The sequence below is a fragment of the Bombina bombina genome, chromosome 4, assembly GCF_027579735.1.
Source record: "Bombina bombina isolate aBomBom1 chromosome 4, aBomBom1.pri, whole genome shotgun sequence".
Classification (NCBI taxonomy): domain Eukaryota; kingdom Metazoa; phylum Chordata; class Amphibia; order Anura; family Bombinatoridae; genus Bombina; species Bombina bombina.
The window spans coordinates 1,177,659,348-1,177,679,569 of record NC_069502.1 but is presented as its reverse complement, the minus strand read 5'-3'; the positions used below and the strand labels follow the sequence as shown (position 1 = coordinate 1,177,679,569).

Genomic DNA, 20,222 nt, shown 5'->3' with positions numbered 1-20,222 from the left:
TTGTATGCTGAACCAATGGTGCAGGGATTATACAAAGATATCACAATTAATATCCTTAAATCCCAATGTACGACACTCTCTGACGTGGTGGATAGATCACCATCGTTTAGTCCAAGGGGCTTCTTTTGTTCGTCCAACCTGGACTGTGATCTCAACAGATGCGAGTCTGTCAGGTTGGGGAGCTGTATGGGGATCTCTGACGGCACAGGGGGTTTGGCAATCTCAGGAGGCGAGATTACCGATAAACATTTTGGAACTCTGTGCGATTTTCAGAGCTCTTCAGTTCTGGCCTCTTCTGAAGAGAGAATCGTTTATTTGTTTTCAGACAGACAATGTCACAACCGTGGCATATGTCAATCATCAGGGTGGGACTCAGTCCTCAGGCTATGAAAGAAGTGTCTCGGATACTTGTATGGGTGGAATCCAGCTCCTGTCTAATCTCTGCGGTTCACATCCCAGGTGTAGACAATTGGGAAGCGGATTATCTCAGTCGCCAGACGTTACATCCGGGCGAATGGTCTCTTCACCCAGAGGTATTTCTTCGGATTGTTCAAATCTGGGGACTTTCAGAAATAGATCTGATGGCCTCTCATCTAAACAAGAAACTTCCCAGGTATCTGTCCAGATCCAGGGATCCTCAGATGGAGGCAGTGGACGCTTCCTTGGAATTATCATCCTGCCTATATTTTTCCGCCTCTAGTTCTTCTTCCAAAAGTGATTTCCAAAATTCTAATGGAACGTTCGTTTGTACTGCTGGTGGCTCCAGCATGGCCTCACAGGTTTTGGTATGCGGATCTCATTCGGATGGACTCTTCCGTTAAGACCAGACCTTCTATCTCAAGGCCCTTTTTTCCATCAGGATCTCAAATCATTAAATTTGAAGGTATGAAAATTGAACGCTTGATTCTTAGTCATAGAGGTTTCTCTGACTCAGTAATTAATACTATGTTACAGGCTCGTAAATCTGTGTCTATGAAGATTTATTATAGAGTCTGGAAGACTTACATTTCTTGGTGTTCTTCTCATAAATTCTCCTGGCATTCTTTTAGAATTCCTAGAATTTTACAGTTTCTTCAGGATGGTTTGGATAAGGTTTGTCTGCAAGTTCTTTGAAAGGACAAATCTCTGCTCTCTGTTCTTTTTCACAGAAAGATTGCTAATCTTCCTGATATTCATTGTTTTGTACAGGCTTTGGTTTGCATCAAACCTGTCATTAAGTCAATCTCTCCTCCTTGGAGTCTTAATTTGGTTCTGAAGGCTTTACAAGCTCCTCCGTTTGAACCTATGCATTCTCTGGACATTAAATTACTTTCTTGGAAAGTTTTTTGTTCTTTTTGGCCATCTCTTCTGCTAGAAGAGTTTCTGAATTATCTGCTCTTTCTTGTGAATCTCCTTTTCTGATTTTTCATCAGGATAAGGCAGTGTTGCGGACTTCATTTAAATTTTTACCTAAGGTTGTGAATTCTAACAACATTAAAGGAGAAATTGTTGTTCCTTCATTGTGTCCTAATCCTAAGAATTCAAAGGAGAGCTCTTTACATTCTTTGGATGTAGTAAGAGCTTTGAAATATTATGTTGAAGCTACTAAAGATTTTAGAAAGACTTCTAGTCTATTTGATATCTTTTCTGGGTCCAGAAAAAGGTCAGAAGGCCTCCGCCATTTCTTTGGCGTCTTGGTTAAAGTCTTTGATTCATCATGCTTATGTAGAGTCGGGTAAATTCCCGCCTCAAAGAATTACGGCTCATTCTACTAGGTCAGTTTCTACTTCCTGGGCGTTTAGGAATGAAGCTTCTGTTGATCAGATTTGCATAGCAGCTACTTGGTCGTCTTTGCATACTTTTACTAAATTCTACCATTTTGATGTGTTTTCTTCTTCTGAAGCAGTTTTTGGTATAAAAGTACTTCAGGCAGCTGTTTCAGTTTGATTCTTCTGCTTATAATTTCAGTTTTTTTCATTATTGAGATTAAAACTTTTGATTTGGGTTGTGGATTTTTATTTTTCAGCGGAATTGGCTGTCTTTATTTTATCCCTCCCTCTCTAGTGACTCTTGCGTGGAAGTTCCACATCTTGGGTATTTATTATCCCATACGTCACTAGCTCATGGACTCTTGCTAATTACATGAAAGAAAACATAATTTATGTAAGAACTTACCTGATAAATTCATTTCTTTCATATTGGCAAGAGTCCATGAGGCCCACCCTTTTTTGTGGTGGTTATGATTTTTTTGTATAAAGCACAATTATTCCAATTCCTTATTTTGATGCTTTCGCTCCTTTTTATCACCCCACTTCTTGGCTATTCGTTAAACTGAATTGTGGGTGTGGTGAGGGGTGTATTTATAGGCATTTTAAGGTTTGGGAAACTTTGCCCCTCCTGGTAGTAATGTATATCCCATATGTCACTAGCTCATGGACTCTTGCTAATATGAAAGAAATGAATTTATCAGGTAAGTTCTTACATAAATTATGTTTTTTTTAACGATCCATTACAAAAGGGCTTTGTTGGAACCTGGTTTGATGGAGATGATCTCTTTTGAAATAAAAAAAAAAAGAGAAAAAAAAGAGCATAAGGATCCAATTAGCCTGCTGTTGAATCAAAGGCAGTATGAAGATCATGTCCCCGATCCGGGATCAGATTTTGTATGGGGCAAACTTTCAGTTTTCATTCAGGCTTGGGTTCGAGAGGTTCAAAATCCCTGGACAATGGAAAATAGTGTTTCAGGGATTCAAAGTGGACAGGTTTCTGCTTTCAAGATTCTCTGCAAAAAAAAAAGAGGCATTCTTACTTTGTGTAAGAGACCTCTCTTCCATGGGATTAATTTGTCCTGTTCCAATATAAGAACAGGGGCAGGATTTTTATTCAAATCAGTTTGTAGTTCCCAAAAAGGAGGGAACCTAGAGTCTAAACAAGTTACTCAGAGTTCCATCTTTCGGGATGGAAACTATTCGTACCATCCTTCCATTGCTCTAGGAGGGTCAGTTTATGACGAAAGTGGATCTATAGGATGCATATCTTTATGTTCCTATCCGCAGAGATCATCACAAGTTCCTGAGTTTTTGCCTTTCTGGGCAAACTCTTTCAGTTCGTGACCCACGGCACCCGGAATTCCACAAAGGTTCTGGGGTCTCTGCTGGCTGTTGTAAGACCGAGGGGCATTGCGGTGGCGCCTTATCTGGACGATATTCTAATCCAGGCGTCATCTTGTCAGCAAACAAGGTTTCATACCGACTTTGTACTATCCTTCCTGAACTCACGAGTGGAAGGTAAATCTGGAAATAGTTCTTTAATTCCGAAGACAAGGGTAACCTTCTTGGGAACTCTAATCGACTCTATATCCATGAGAATTTTCTGACAGATGTCAGTCAAAGATTCTGAATACATGTCGAGCCCTTCGGTCCACTCCTCAGCCGTTAGTGGCTCAGTGCATGGAGGTAATCGGATTGATGGTGGCGGCAATGGACATCATACCGTTTGCTCGGTTTCACCTCAGGCCTCTGCAACTAAGCATGCTCAGGCAGTGGAATGGAAATTATACAGATTTGTCTCCTTGAATAACCTAGCATAGGAGACGAGGGACTCTTCAATGGTGGTTGTCTCTGGATCATCTATCAGAGGAGACATGCTTTCACAGACCATCCTGGGTGATTGTGACAACAAATGCCAGTCTTGTGGGATGGGGAGCTGTCTGGGGCTTTTTAAAGGCTCAGGGAGTATGGACTTAGGCAGAGTTTTCTCATTCCCATCAACATCCTAGAGCTGAGGGTGATCTTCAATGCCCTTCAGGCCTGGCCTCAGTTGGCTTCGGCCCAATTCATCAGATTCCAGTAGGACAACTTAACGACAGTGGCTTACATCAATCATCAGGGAGGAACAAGGAGTTCCTTAGAGATGATTGAAGTAGACATGATAATCCAGTGGGTGGAGGCCCATTCTTTCAATCTGTCAGTGATCCACATCCCAGATGTGGACAACTGCGAGACGGTTTTTCTGAGCAGACAGACTTTTCTTCCGGGAGAGTGGGAACTCCTTCCGGAAATATTCTCCAACCTGATTCTCAAAGGGAGTCGGCCGGAGTTGGATCTCATGGCGTCTCGTCAGAATGCCAAGTTCCTGAGATACGGGTCCAGGGACCTCCAGGCCGAGCTGATGGATGCCTTGGCAGTTCCTTGGTCTTTCAGCCTAGCATATCTATTCTCCCCCCCCCCCCCCGTTTGCTTTTTTTCCCCGGGTTATTGCTCAAATCGAACAGGAGAAGGCATCGGTGATCCTGGTCGCACCTGCAATGGCCTCGCAGGATTTGGTATGCCAATCTGGTGGACATGTCATCTCTGCCACCTTGGAAGCTTCTATTGAGGAATGTCCTCATTCAGGGTCCCTTCCTTCACCCGACTCTAGTTTCTCTGCAACTGACTGCTTGGAGTTTGAACGCTTAATCTTATCCAAGCGGGGTTCTCTCATTCGGTCATAGATACCTTAATACCGCAATTATCTTTATTGGTGTGAGAGTTAGGATTCCCAGGACTTTCTTTTCTCCAAGTAGGATTGGAGAAGGGTTTATCAGCGAGTTACCTAAAGGGGCAGATTTATGCCTTATCTATTTGATGCACAAGCGTCTAGCAGATGTACCGGATATTCAATCCTTTTGTCAAGTTTTGATTAGGATCAGGCCTGTGTTTAAACCAATTGCTCCTCCATGGAGTTTGGATTTAGTTATTAAAGTTCTTCAAGGGGTTTCATTTGAACCTATGCATTCCATAGATATTAAGTTATCTTGGAAAGTTTTTTTTTTGTTTTTTTTTTTTCTTGACATTTCTTCTGCTCGAAGAGTGTCTGAGCTTTCGGAATTATAATGTAATTCACCTTCCCTTATTTTTCATTCGGATAAGGTGGTTTTACGTACTAAACTTGGTTTTCTTCCTGAGGTTTTTTCAAACATTACAGAACATTAATCAGAAGTTTGTTGTTCGTTCCTTGTGTACTAATCCTCCTCAGGAGCGTCTTCTGTGCAATTTGTACTTAGTCCATGCTTTAAAATTTTACTTGCAAGTGACTAAGGACTTTCGCCAATCGTCTTTTCTATTTATCATTTTTTCTGGAAGACGTGAGGGTCTGAAAGCTACTCAGACCAAAAAAGTAAAATTGGCAACTGGTTAAAAACTATAAGTTCTTTATTTCTTCCATTTAAAAAAATCATAGCTTAAAAATACAGAAAAACATGGCACAGACACACGTCTAACATGTTTCGGCCCTAGCTGGCCTTATTCATAGACTCTCCTTGTCAGTCTCAGGTGTGTGGTTTTATTCCACTCACTATTGTTTGATTGGTTGTCTGTGCTATGCCTCTATTCTATTGTTAACCCTTGGTATTATTGGAAGCTATGTATACTCATACTGAATCCGTGTAGCTCTTGATTATATACTATCTTTGTTTACATATTGTTAATGCTAAACCATCTTGATTATGCATATGTGTGTGTATATGTATGTGTATGTATATATATGTATGTATGTATGTGTATATATATATATATATATATATATATATATATATATATATATATATATATATATATATATATATATATATTTATATATATATCTATCTCAATTTGTTTTCATTTTTCATTTTGGGTTGTTATAATTATTATTATAGCTAGAAATCCTTTTAATATATTGTTAGTTGCATCCCTGCAAAGCTATTTGTTTAGACTAATATAAATACATGTGTCTACATATATTAAATTGACATTAGATCTTATTTTTATGCATTTGTTTTACAACTTGTACTCCCCATAGCTATAAGTTTTTTTGCTTTATATTTACTAGACTCACTCTACCTCAAGTTTGAAATACTGCTGAATTGGATATCAATTGTGAGTAATTTTATTCTCACATTAGTGTTAGGTCTCTTTTAGATGTTAACACATTCTACTCTAAAGCGAGCCATTTATGGACTATTTTTGTTATTAACGTATCTTATTTAAAAGAACAAGCCCCAAAGCTCCGCTAGTGCTTCATTTCTAATATCTATGTGTTTAACAAAATTTCTTAGACCTGGCAATTCTTTGACATAAATAGATCCTATCTGGTACTTGGTTGGCATAGGATTTTCAAGCAATTGATTACCAATGGTTAATCAGATCCGTCTCAATATTCATGCCATTTGGCATACGTGTGTATAGCTTGAAGATCCAAAATGCCTCTTTCTTGTAGAGTTCCTTGATTTTACTACCTCCCCTAGGTTTGTTCTTTATGTCAATGATCATCCAGGTGAATGTTTTAGCACTACCTCCATGTTCATGGATGAAATGCTTTGATGCCCCTGTTGCTGTTCTTCCTCTCTCAATGTCATTTAGGTGCTCACGTATACGCTCTCGTGTTTCTCGCGTACTGCACTCTACATACTGTTTCTGGCAAGAGGAACAGGTTATCAAATATATTGCAAGCTCTGAACGGCAATTCGTGCAGAAATTACAATCAAAAACACGTTGCAAGTAGCTTGACTGAAAGACTTTACCAGTTAAAGTATAACCACAGGCTGTACAGCCATGAGAGCCACATCTATAATGGCCCTTACAGCTGAGCCAGCTGCTTTTTTTTCTGTGGTTTCCTGAGAGCGCTAGGTGAGACAATGTTACCTATCGTTAGGTTCCTTTTAGAAACAAATCGGCAACCTTTGTCTATCAGTCTTTAGCGCTTCATCAGCCCTCAGAATCGGCAAATTTCTCTTGACGATGTCGCACACTTGTCTATATTGGTTGGTATAGTTAGTCACAAAAGTTATTTCACTCAACTCTGTCTGTTCTCTGTGGTTTAGGTCTCAGAAAGCTACGGCTACCTCTTTCTTTTTGGCTGAAGAGTATCACATGTTTTGCATATGAGACTGCTGGACAGCAGCCTCCTGAAAGGGTTACGGCTTATTCCACCAGGGCTGTTGCTTTCTCATGGGCATTTGAAAATGATGCTTCTGTTGAACAGAGTTGCAAGGCTGCAACTTGGTTCTCCACACTTTTTCAAAATTTTACAGATTTGATACCTTTGCTTCGGCTGAGGCTGTTTTTGGGAGACAGGTTCTTCAAGCAGTGGTGCCTTCTGTTTAGGTTCCCTGTCTTGTTCCACCCTATTTCATCCGTGTACTCTAGCTTTGGTATTGTATCCCACAAGTAAGGATGAAATCTGTGGACTCATAGTGTCTAAAAAGAAACAATTTTATCAGGTAAGCATAAATTTTCTTATGTATTATCTCTAATAGGGTGATTAACTTTCTTATTAACAGTGTGCTAATTAACATCATTCCGAATAGTATCTTATACATGACAAAAATGTCAACCCGAATATAAACTACATACTACCATAGTTCACCATACATAGCCCACCCATAATGGGTTTTGAGTGATTTATTTGGTTGTAAGAGACTGAGTGTCATATAAGACAAGATAACCAAAGCTGATATCTCAAGTATCCCGTTTTTATATTCTCTATCTATCCTAACCTGGAAATTTCATATCTGATCCAATGTATAACGGGTTTAAGAAGTACCTAAGTGTGGGATTATTAGTTAACTCTCCCCTATATGTACAACTAGAATCTAAGATAGGGTTGAACTATCTATTGGCTACAGGTCCAATCAATGGGACCCTTCCATACCAACGATAATAACGGTCTACTCATTTGATTGCAAAGTGGGCAAAATGGTGGCAAATAGTGGGAGGAGGGTAAGAGCTCTTTGGGGGGATTCAGGGAGGTTGGGGGCTAAGGGGGGATCCTACACAGCAGATTTTTTATTTTAAAAAAAAGCCTTTTATTTTAATACTGGCAGACTTTCTGCCAGTACTTAAGATGGCGGGGACAATTGTGGGGTTGGGGAGGGAAGAACTGTTTGGGAGGGATCAGGGGGTGGGATGTGTCTTGTGGGAGGCTGATCTCTACACTAAAGCTAAAATTAAACCTTCAAGCTCCTTACAAGGTACCTAATAAACCCTGTCACGTCTGGGCATAATACAAGTGTGGTGCATAGCGGAATTTAGCGGCCTACTTACCAAAAAGCAATGCCAAAGCCATATAGGTCTATTACTGAACAAAGGGTATCTCAGAGAAGCATTTACAACCATTTGTGCCATATAGTTGTTGGTAAATAATTTCAGTGAGAAACCTAAAGTTTGTGAAAGGGCACAATTTGTTTTTTGTTATTTGACCGAATTTGGCGGTAAAATGGTGGCATGAAATATATCAAAATGGGCCTAGATCAATACTTTGGGTTGTCCACTACACTAAAGCTAAAATTAACCCTACAAGCTACATAATTAAACCCTTCACTGCTGTGCCTAATACAAGTGTGTTGCTTAGCGGCCTTCTAATTACCAAAAAGTAATGCCACAGCCATAAATGTCTATTTCTAAACAAAGAGGATCCCAGAGAAGCATTTACAACCATTTGTGCCATAATTGCACAAGTTGTTTGTAAATAATTTCAGTGAGAAACCTAAAGTTTGTAAAAGTGCACAATTCGTTTTTATTTGATCGTATTTAGCTGTGAAATTGTGGCATGAAATATACCAAAATGGGCCTAGATCAATACTTTGGGTTGTCCACTAAAAAAATATGTACATGTCAAGGGATATTCAGGGATTCCTGACAGATATCAGTGTTCCAATGTAACTATCTCTAATTTTGAAAAAAATAAATGGTTTGGAAATAGCAAAGCGCTACTTGTACTTATTGCCCCATAACATAAAAAAAAGCAAAGCACATGTAAACATTGGGTATTTCTAAACTCAGGACAAAATTTAGAAACTATTTAGCATGGGTGTTTTTTGATGGTTGTAGATGTGTAACAGATTTTGGGGGTCAAAGTTAGAAAAAGTGTTTTTCCATTTTTTTTATCATTTCATCATTTTATAATTTTTTTATGTAGTAAATTATAAGATATGATGAAAATAAGGGTATCTTTAGAAAGTCTATTTAATGGCGAGAAAAATGGTATATGTGCGAGTACAGTAAATAAGGAAAATTACAGCTAAACACAAACCACAGAAATGTAAAAATTAGCCCTGGTCCTCAAGGGTAAGAAATTTAAAAATGGCCTTGTCCTTAAGGGGTTAAACACTAAAAATGATTAGCCATAGGCTGTAAGGTAAATGTATAAGCTCATTGGTGTTGGTGGGAGAGGTCACGTCTTCACTTTGTAGTATCTAGTATGGCAATAGAAAGTGTAAGGCTGGAATACATAATAAACCCTTGTACTCTTGCTTTAGTTTTATATTTACTGTTTATGGGTAGAATGTTTTGAGCACTGCATTATCAGGTGAGTTTATGTAATCTGTCTATTTTTACAGGTGGTAGAAGATGGATATGAGTTTTTTGCCAAGAGACAACTGGTCACCCTGTTTTCTGCTCCCAACTACTGTGGAGAATTTGATAATGCTGGTGGCATGATGAGTGTGGATGAAACATTGATGTGCTCTTTTCAGGTATTTGCTGCCACAGCTGAAACTACTTTATAAGCCCTGATGACCGAAAATACCTGGCTCAATATGCACAGGTTTTTTTTAGCAGTAAATTGTTAAGAATAAAGTAGAGGAGTTTTGTATCTAAGTAAAAGCTACAGCTCTTTAAGGCTATGAATGTGATCTATAGTTTAGCAGTTTCATTTCAGGTGTCCATCACTTTAGCTTTTAGTATGTTGTGGTTAAATGCACGTTGTACTGTACAATTTTCTCCCAATTAATATATTCCCAGTGATTAATTTTATCTGCTTGTGTTTATTAAAGGGACAGTCTACTTGAAATGTTTGTTGAAAAAGATAAATACCTTTTTATTCCCCAGTTTTACATAACCAACACTGCTATGCCCCCTTATTTCAGTTTTTTTGACAGACTTGCATTTTAGCCAATCAGTACTGAGTACAATGTTATCTATGACACATGAACTAGCACTGTAACTGAGAGGTGACCTTCAAGGGTTTAGAAATTGGCAAATGAGCCTACCTAGGTTTAGCTTTCAACAAAGAATACCAATAGAAAAAAAGCAAATTTGATAAAAGTAAATTGGAAAGTTGTTTAAAATTACATGCCCTTTCTGAATCCTGTTTCATTTTGACTTGACTGTCCCTTTAAATTGCTTATAAATGGCTTATTTCCCTTTTTAGTCTGTTATTTGAATTAGCCGTTTTTGCCTGTTGAAGCCGTTATCTATATTCAAACTATGAATGTTTGTATGCTCTGTAGAAAAGCTATGTAAACAGTGTAAATTAACCTCCCATTTGGGCATGGTAAAAAAAAAAAATTAGGACCTTAAGCAGCAAAATTGATAATACATGTTTATTGAACTTTCTCCAACATAGGTGTGTCCGGTCCACGGCGTCATCCTTACTTGTGGGATATTCTCTTCCCCAACAGGAAATGGCAAAGAGCCCAGCAAAGCTGGTCACATGATCCCTCCTAGGCTCCGCCTTCCCCAGTCATTCTCTTTGCCGTTGTACAGGCAACATCTCCACGGAGATGGCTTAGAGTTTTTTGGTGTTTAACTGTAGTTTTTATTCTTCAATCAAGAGTTTATTTTAAAATAGTGCTGGTATGTACTATTTACTCTGAAACAGAAAAGTGATGAAGATTTCTGTTTGTAAGAGGAAAATGATTTTAGCAACCGTTACTAAAATCGATGGCTGTTTCCACACAGGACTGTTGAGAGGAATTAACTTCAGTTGGGGGAAACAGTGAGCAGACTTTTGCTGCTTGAGGTATGACACATTTCTAACAAGACGATGTAATGCTGGAAGCTGTCATTTTCCCTATGGGATCCGGTAAGCCATTTTTATTACATAAGAATAAAGGGCTTCACAAGGGCTTTTAAGACTGGTAGACATTTTCTGGGCTAAAACGATTGATATATAAGCATTTTTAATACTTCATAGCTTTGAGGAATTATTTTATTCTTGGGAATTATGTAAAATAACCGGCAGGCACTGTATTGGACACCTTATTTTCTAGGGGCTTTCCCTAATCATAGGCAGAGCCTCATTTTCGCGCCTCTATTGCGCACTTGTTTTTGGGAAGCATGACATGCAGATGCATGTGTGAGGAGCTCTGATACATAGAAAAGGCTTTCTGAAGGCGTCATTTGGTATCGTATTCCCCTTTGGGCTTGGTTGGGTCTCAGCAAAGCAGATACCAGGGACTGTATAGGGGTTAAATATAAAAACGGCTCCGGTTCCGTTATTTTAAGAGTTAAAGCTTTCAAATTTGGTGTGCAATACTTTTAAGGCTTTAAGACACTGTGGTGAAATTTTGGTGAATTTTGAACAATTCCTTCATACTTTTTCACATTTGCAGTAATAAAGTGTGTTCAGTTTAAAATTTAAAGTGACAGTAACGGTTTTATTTTAAAACGTTTTTTGTACTTTGTTATCAAGTTTATGCCTGTTTAACATGTCTGAACTACCAGATAGACTGTGTTCTGTATGTAGGGAAGCCAAGGTTCCTTCTCATTTAAATAGATGTGATTTATGTGACACAAAATTTAGAGAAAATGATGCCCAAGATGATTCCTCAAGTGAGGGGAGTAAGCATGGTACTGCATCATCCCCTCCTTCGTCTACGCCAGTCTTGCCCACACAGGAGGCCCCTAGTACATCTAGTGCGCCAATACTCCTTACTATGCAACAATTAACGGCTGTAATGGATAATTCTATCAAAAACATTTTAGCCAAAATGCCCACTTATCAGCGAAAGCGCGACTGCTCTGTTTTAGAAAATACGGAAGAGCATGAGGACGCTGATGATATTGGTTCTGAAGTGCCCCTACACCAGTCTGAGGGGGCCAGGGAGGTTTTGTCTGAGGGAGAAATTTCAGATTCAGGGAAAATTTCTCAACAAGCTGAACCTGATGTGATTACATTCAAATTTAAATTGGAACATCTCCGCGCTCTGCTTAAGGAGGTGTTATCTACTCTGGATGATTGTGAGAATTTGGTCATTCCAGAGAAATTATGTAAGATGGACAAGTTCCTAGAGGTCCCGGGGCCCCCCGAAGCTTTTCCTATACCCAAGAGGGTGGCGGATATTGTAAACAAAGAATGGGAAAGGCCCGGCATACCTTTCGTCCCTCCCCCTATATTCAAGAAATTGTTTCCTATGGTCGACCCCAGAAAAGACTTATGGCAGACAGTCCCCAAGGTCGAGGGGGCGGTTTCTACTCTAAACAAACGCACCACTATACCCATAGAAGATAGTTGTGCTTTCAAAGATCCTATGGATAAAAAATTAGAGGGTTTGCTTAAAAAGATGTTTGTTCAGCAAGGTTACCTTCTACAACCAATTTCATGCATTGTTCCTGTCACTACAGCAGCGTGTTTCTGGTTCGATGAACTAGAAAAGGCGCTCAATAAAGATTCTTCTTATGAGGAGATTTTGGACAGAATCCATGCTCTCAAATTGGCTAACTCTTTCACCTTAGACGCCACTTTGCAATTGGCTAGATTAGCGGCGAAAAATTCTGGGTTTGCTATTGTGGCGCGCAGAGCGCTTTGGCTAAAATCTTGGTCAGCGGATGCGTCTTCCAAGAATAAATTGCTTAACATTCCTTTCAAGGGGAAAACGCTGTTTGGCCCTGACTTGAAAGATTATTTCTGATATCACTGGGGGTAAGGGCCACGCCCTTCCTCAGGATAGGTCTTTCAAGGCTAAAAATAAACCAAATTTTCGTCCATTTCGCAGAAACGGACCAGCCCCAAGTGCTACATCCTCTAAGCAAGAGGGTAATACTTCTCAAGCCAAGCCAGCCTGGAGGCCAATGCAAGGCTGGAACAAAGGTAAGCAGGCCAAGAAACCTGCCACTGCTACCAAGACAGCATGAGATGTTGGCCCCCGATCCGGGACCGGATCTGGTGGGGGGCAGACTCTCTCTCTTCGCTCAGGCTTGGGCAAGAGATGTTCTGGATCCTTGGGCGCTGGAAATAGTCTCCCAAGGTTATCTTCTGGAATTCAAGGGGCTTCCCCCAAGGGGGAGGTTCCACAGGTCTCAATTGTCTTCAGACCACACAAAAAAACAGGCATTCTTACATTGTGTAGAAGACCTGTTAAAAATGGGAGTGATTCATCCTGTTCCATTAGGAGAACAAGGGATGGGGTTCTACTCCAATCTGTTCGTAGTTCCCAAAAAAGAGGGAACATTCAGACCAATCTTAGATCTCAAGATCCTAAACAAGTTTCTCAAGGTTCCATCGTTCAAAATGGAAACCATTCGAACAATTCTTCCTTCCATCCAGGAAGGTCAATTCATGACCACGGTGGATTTAAAGGATGCGTATCTACATATTCCTATCCACAAGGAACATCATCGGTTCCTAAGGTTCGCCTTCCTGGACAAGCATTACCAGTTTGTGGCACTTCCGTTCGGATTAGCCACTGCTCCAAGAATTTTCACAAAGATACTGGGGTCCCTTCTAGCGGTGCTAAGACCAAGGGGCATTGCAGTAGTACCTTACTTGGACGACATTCTGATTCAAGAGTCGTCCCTTCCTCAAGCAAAGGCTCACACGGACATCGTCCTGGCCTTTCTCAGATCTCACGGGTGGAAAGTGAACGTAGAAAAAAGTTCTCTATCTCCGTCAACAAGAGTTCCCTTCTTGGGAACAATAATAGACTCCTTAGAAATGAGGATTTTTCTGACAGAGGCCAGAAAATCAAAACTTCTAAACTCTTGTCAAGTACTTCATTCTGTTCCTCTTCCTTCCATAGCGCAGTGCATGGAAGTAATAGGTTTGATGGTCGCGGCAATGGACATAGTTCCTTTTGCGCGAATTCATCTGAGACCATTACAACTGTGCATGCTCAGTCAGTGGAATGGGGATTATACAGACTTGTCTCCGACGATACAAGTAGATCAGAGGACCAGAGATTCACTCTGTTGGTGGCTGTCCCTGGACAACCTGTCACAGGGGATGAGCTTCCGCAGACCAGAGTGGGTCATTGTCACGACCGACGCCAGTCTGGTGGGCTGGGGCGCGGTCTGGGGACTCCTGAAAGCTCAGGGTCTTTGGTCTCGGGAAGAATCTCTTCTCCCGATAAATATTCTGGAACTAAGAGCGATATTCAATGCTCTCAAGGCTTGGCCTCAGCTAGCAAAGGCCAAATTCATACGTTTTCAATCGGACAACATGACGACTGTTGCGTACATCAACCATCAGGGGGGAACAAGGAGTTCCCTGGCGATGGAAGAAGTGACCAAAATCATTCATTGGGCGGAGTCTTACTCCTGCCACTTGTCTGCAATCCACATTCCAGGAGTGGAAAATTGGGAAGCGGATTTTCTGAGTCGTCAGTCATTTCATCCGGGGGAGTGGGAACTCCATCCGGAAATCTTTGCCCAAATTACTCAGTTGTGGGGCAGTCCAGACATGGATCTGATGGCCTCTCGTCAGAACTTCAAGGTTCCTTGCTACGGGTCCAGATCCAGGGATCCCAAGGCGACTCTAGTAGATGCACTAGTAGCACCTTGGACCTTCAAACTAGCGTATGTATTCCCACCGTTTCCTCTCATCCCCAGGCTGGTAGCCAGGATCTATCAGGAGAGGGCATCGGTGATCTTGATAGCTCCTGCGTGGCCACGCAGGACTTGGTATGCAGACCTGGTGAATATGTCATCGGCTCCACCATGGAAGCTACCTTTGAGACGGGACCTTCTTGTTCAAGGTCCGTTCGAACATCCGAATCTGGTCTCACTCCAACTGACTGCTTGGAGATTGAACGCTTGATTTTATCAAAGCGAGGGTTCTCAGATTCTGTCATTGATACTCTTGTTCAGGCCAGAAAGCCTGTAACTAGAAAAATTTACCATAAAATATGGAAAAAATATATCTGTTGGTGTGAATCTAAAGGATTCCCATGGAACAAGATTAAAATTCCTAAGATTCTATCCTTTCTACAAGAGGGTTTGGAGAAAGGATTATCTGCAAGTTCTTTTGAAGGGACAGATTTCTGCTTTATCTGTTTTACTTCACAAAAAGCTGGCGGCTGTGCCAGATGTTCAAGCTTTTGTTCAGGCTCTGGTTAGAATCAAGCCTGTTTACAAACCTTTGACTCCTCCTTGGAGTCTCAATTTAGTTCTTTCAGTTCTTCAGGGGGTTCCGTTTGAACCCTTACATTCCGTTGATATTAAGTTATTATCTTGGAAAGTTTTGTTTTTGGTTGCAATTTCTTCTGCTAGAAGAGTTTCAGAGTTATCTGCTCTGCAGTGTTCTCCTCCTTATCTGGTGTTCCATGCAGATAAGGTGGTTTTGCGTACTAAACCTGGTTTTCTTCCGAAAGTTGTTTCTAACAAAAACATTAACCAGGAGATAGTCGTGCCTTCTTTGTGTCCGAATCCAGTTTCAAAGAAGGAACGTTTGTTGCACAATTTGGATGTAGTTCGTGCTCTAAAATTCTATTTAGATGCTACAAAGGATTTTAGACAAACATCTTCCTTGTTTGTTGTTTGTTCTGGTAAAAGGAGAGGTCAAAAAGCAACTTCTACCTCTCTCTCTTTTTGGCTTAAAAGCATCATCAGATTGGCTTACGAGACTGCCGGACGGCAGCCTCCTGAAAGAATCACAGCTCATTCCACTAGGGCCGTGGCTTCCACATGGGCCTTCAAGAACGAGGCTTCTGTTGATCAGATATGTAAGGCAGCGACTTGGTCTTCACTGCACACTTTTACTAAATTTTACAAATTTGATACTTTTGCTTCTTCTGAGGCTATTTTTGGGAGAAAGGTTTTGCAAGCCGTGGTGCCTTCCATCTAGGTGACCTGATTTGCTCCCTCCCTTCATCCGTGTCCTAAAGCTTTGGTATTGGTTCCCACAAGTAAGGATGACGCCGTGGACCGGACACACCTATGTTGGAGAAAACAGAATTTATGTTTACCTGATAAATTACTTTCTCCAACGGTGTGTCCGGTCCACGGCCCACCCTGGTTTTTTTAATCAGGTCTGATAATTTATTTTCTTTAACTACAGTCACCACGGTATCATATGATTTCTCCTATGCAAATATTCCTCCTTTACGTCGGTCGAATGACTGGGGAAGGCGGAGCCTAGGAGGGATCATGTGACCAGCTTTGCTGGGCTCTTTGCCATTTCCTGTTGGGGAAGAGAATATCCCACAAGTAAGGATGACGCCGTGGACCGGACACACCGTTGGAGAAAGTAATTTATCAGGTAAACATAAATTCTGTTTTTTCTTTTTAATGCTTTATTTAATTAGCCCATATTTGTTTGAGTGCATAATGGCCCTTTAACTTGTCTTTTAATACCTATTAGACCCTGTATACAAAAAGATAACATGTGTGCTCGTTTTACATGGTCAGCATATTCTTGATAACAATAGATTGGTTTCGATGATCAAAAGAGAATATTTAAAATACAAAATAAACGCAAAGTAACAATTTCCCATGCATTTAATAATCTATCAGTTTAACAAGTCATTTGGAACACATTAATTCTTTAAAGCATTAACACTGTGACAGGCATTTATGTAGCGCATTTTATTTTTAGAACTGCTTGTGTTCAGTTGGACTAAAAAAAAAGGGGCTTGTACATTGGAAACTAATCTAGTTTCTAGAAGGAGAAACGCTTCACTCCTGATTAAGTGATATACTTGATGTAATTTATTCAGCATTCAGTGAACATTATTGAACCTAAAATTATGACCACAACAGAGGAATGTGTGTGTAGAGCGAGAGATCTAAAAATCTTTTTAATCAAACGATATTCAATTTGTAATGTTTGTTTTCTTAAGATATTGAAACCTTCAGAAAAGAAAGCAAAGTACCAGTATGGGGGATTGAATTCTGGCCGCCCAGTGACACCACCTAGGACAGCCAACCCCCCAAAGAAGAGGTGAAGAGCGCATCCCTGTATTGAAGCACCATCTGATTCCCATCAAGACAAACTCCACAATGTGTGCACTGTAAAATCACTCAACCATTTTGATTCCCTTTTAAAATGTCACATGCATTTACCTTCACGAGACTGGTAAAATTATATAAAAAAATATATAAAAAAACCTTCAAGTTAAATGTTTAAATTTGCTTCACTCAAATGTCAAAATAATTTTGGACATGTTAATAGTCCAAAGCTACAAAACAGAATCAGACTATTTTCTGTTCACGAAGGGACCTGCAAGAAGTTTGAAATTAAAGAAGCAAAGTTAAGTTTGTTACAGCATTCTTTCATGTTAACCTTTTCACTGCTGTTCTGGACTGCAGTGTCCTGCAATTGACCGTAATATCCGTAATACTTACACTGCAGCATTGATTTTGATAACACCATCCAGTGCCAGAGAAGTTTGTGGAGCAGTTAAACATTACCATGGTCTCTTCATCACTGCTTTTATTTGTGTTTCTTTGTTTTTCTTTCTTTTTTCCCCACTTATTTTTGTGTTAGTTGTAAATTCCAATCTGCATAAATCATTGACCATGTGTGCTCTGTGGTATTTGACTCTTCACTCCCCCCCCCAACTGGCTTTATGATTTGTTTTTTTCCGTGCTTTGCTCTGCTTAAAAAATACTTTTTTAAGTAAAATATGGTTTTACCATTAGAGTTTTTCCCTTTCTTGGTACAGATTATATGTGCCACACTTGTCTTTAGCTTGCATTCTGAATTGTTCAGCCAGTAGAAATCCAATGTATTATCTACCCTTGATGTGAAACGCGTATTGGCACATTAACAAGGCTTACATGATATGCTCGAAATGTCTTGTCACAATTGCCCCTTTGCCTCCACATGCAAAGGAGTTTGTTTTAACCTGTTATTTGTTTTACAAACAAATATATTACAGCATGTATAGACTAAATGTCCACTCAAATTAATTATCTTGCTCATAAACTTTAATTTAGATTACAAATACACTTTTTGTATGTAAAATTAAAATCTCTGCTGGAGCAACATTGTAGCATTTTTCTTTGTTGCTCATGGGCCACTTTAATTTAGAAAACCTAATTTTGCATATAATGTGCTGTTTTCCCCATTTTCAATGTAAATTATTCAGCTCCTTCGTTGTATTTTGGAAGCAGCAGTAAGCAGAAATAATGAACTTTTGTGAAGGAGCTGTATGGTGTGCAAGCAATCCACTGTTTTAATCTTTTTTTTTTCTTTTTTTTTTTTGTGTTCCTACAATTAAATCAATAAAATGTCATTAGAAATACCAGTAGTTGACTATTCATATACAGTACATGCTTTCTTAATTTTGTTTATCCATTAAAGGTTCTCAAAATGTTTAATTGCTTAAAATCCATAAAATGCAAACTCAAATCTGAAGAGCTTCCCAGTGAAGGAGTGAAACATACAAATAGCCAAGGATAATGCCGTACAGCCTACTATATTCTTGTAAGCACATTTAGTTATGTTCTTTAAATCCGCAGAATATAGGAATCATTACTTCATGGTATATTTAAAAAAAAAAAAAAAACACACCCTCTTTTGTAAAGATGTCAGTGTTTCCTGCATTTTGCTTTTTTAAAATCAGGTGCTTTTCAGCTCTTGTATACAAGCATATCGTTTTCTGCGTATGGTGGCAATATGTAATTCACTGAGGAAATTCTTCCTTGGTTTAAATTACCCATAATGCATGTTAAATAATAGTATAGGTTTGTGTTAACCTTTTTTTTTTTTTTCCATCTTTTCGTTTACTTTAAAATAAAGCTTGTTGACTTTTTTTTTCTGTTTTGCTTTGAATAGTTTTGAACATTGTATGAAATGTAGTTAAAGGAACACTGAACCCAAATTTTTTCTTTCATGATTCAGATAGAGCAGCAATTTTAAGCAGCTTTCTAATTTACTCCTATTAAATTGTCTGTATTCTCTTGGTATCTTTATTTGAAAAGCAAGAATGTAAGTTTAGATGCTGGCCCATTTTTGGTGAACAACCTGGTTTGTTCTTGCTGATTGGTGGATAAATTCACCCACCAATAAACAAGTACTCTTGTCCAGGGTTCTTAACCAAAAATTGTCTGGTTCCATAGCTTAGATGCCTTCTGTTTCAAATAAAGATAGCAAGAGAACGAAGAAAAAATAGGAGTAAAATAGAGCATGCAATTTTAAGCATTTTTCTATCTGAATCAAGAAAGCAAAAAATTGTGTTTAGTGTCCTTTTAAAATAAGTTTGTATGTTGCAGTCTCACTTTAATCATTAGCAAAAATGCTTCCAGTAAAAGTTATTACTGTTTTAGTGGCATATGCTACATGTGACTAGATCAGGATTCAAACACCATGCCTGATTTGGGAGCAGCAGGTGGTGGTGTGTTAGGTCCTCGAAGACTTGATTTGTGTCATACAAGCCATTGCTGACTTTATAAGAAGGTGTGGTGTCTTTGCTATTCCCCAGAAACCCAGATGTGCTGGACTGCTGTAGGAATCTTAAGGGATGAGGGGTAGATAATCCCCATGACCCACACTTTTGAAAGGTACTACTTTCAGATGGCTTAAAGTATAAGTACATTTTTAAAAAAAAAAATGAAAAATACACATTTAAACACACTTAACATTTTATATACCCTTGTAACAGGCCATCAAAACAGGCCTAGACGCCCATAAATGTTTGAGTGTTTGGCACTAGTGTATCTGCCTATAATTTCCCCAATCCCATATTGGGAAAGGAGATGGTATGGGATGCAATGTATATGAAACTATATTATACAAGAAGAAAAACGGCATCCTCAAATACCAATGAGGAGACACCCCACACACCCACATATAATTGAAATCACTCCCGAGTATTAATCCCTTAAAGGAATATGAAACCCAATTTTTTTTCTTTCATGATTCAGATATAGAATGCAAATTTCTAATTTACTATAATTAAATTCCTTATGAGGAGAGTCCACGGCTTCATTCCTTGTGGGAAATACTGAACCTGGCCACCAGGAGGAGGCAAAGACACCCCAGCGAAAGGCTTAAAGGACCAGTCAACACAGTAGATTTGCATAATCAACAAATGCAAGATAACAAGACAATGCAATAGTACTTAGTCTGAACTTCAAATGAGTAGTAGATTTTTTTTTTCTGACAATTTTAAAAGTTATGTCTTTTCTCTTAAGTGTAGTCAGTCCACGGGTCATCCATTACTTATGGGATATATTCTCCTTCCCAACAGGAAGTTGCAAGAGGATCACCCAAGCAGAGCTGCTATATAGCTCCTCCCCTCACATGTCATATCTAGTCATTCTCTTGCAACACTCAACAAAGGA

General features: G+C 39.4%; 1 protein-coding gene across 1 annotated transcript in view; it reads left to right on the top strand.

Annotated features, from left to right (window-relative positions):
• Nucleotides 1-18,181, top strand: part of PPP1CB (protein phosphatase 1 catalytic subunit beta) — a gene marked incomplete in the record, with an annotated part of 233,144 nt that extends 214,963 nt beyond the window's left edge. The window contains 2 exon segments of the mRNA XM_053712648.1: nt 9,338-9,472; nt 16,775-18,181. Coding sequence (XP_053568623.1) covers nt 9,338-9,472; nt 16,775-16,879 — 240 coding nt within the window.
• Nucleotides 18,182-20,222: the final 2,041 nt, after the last annotated feature.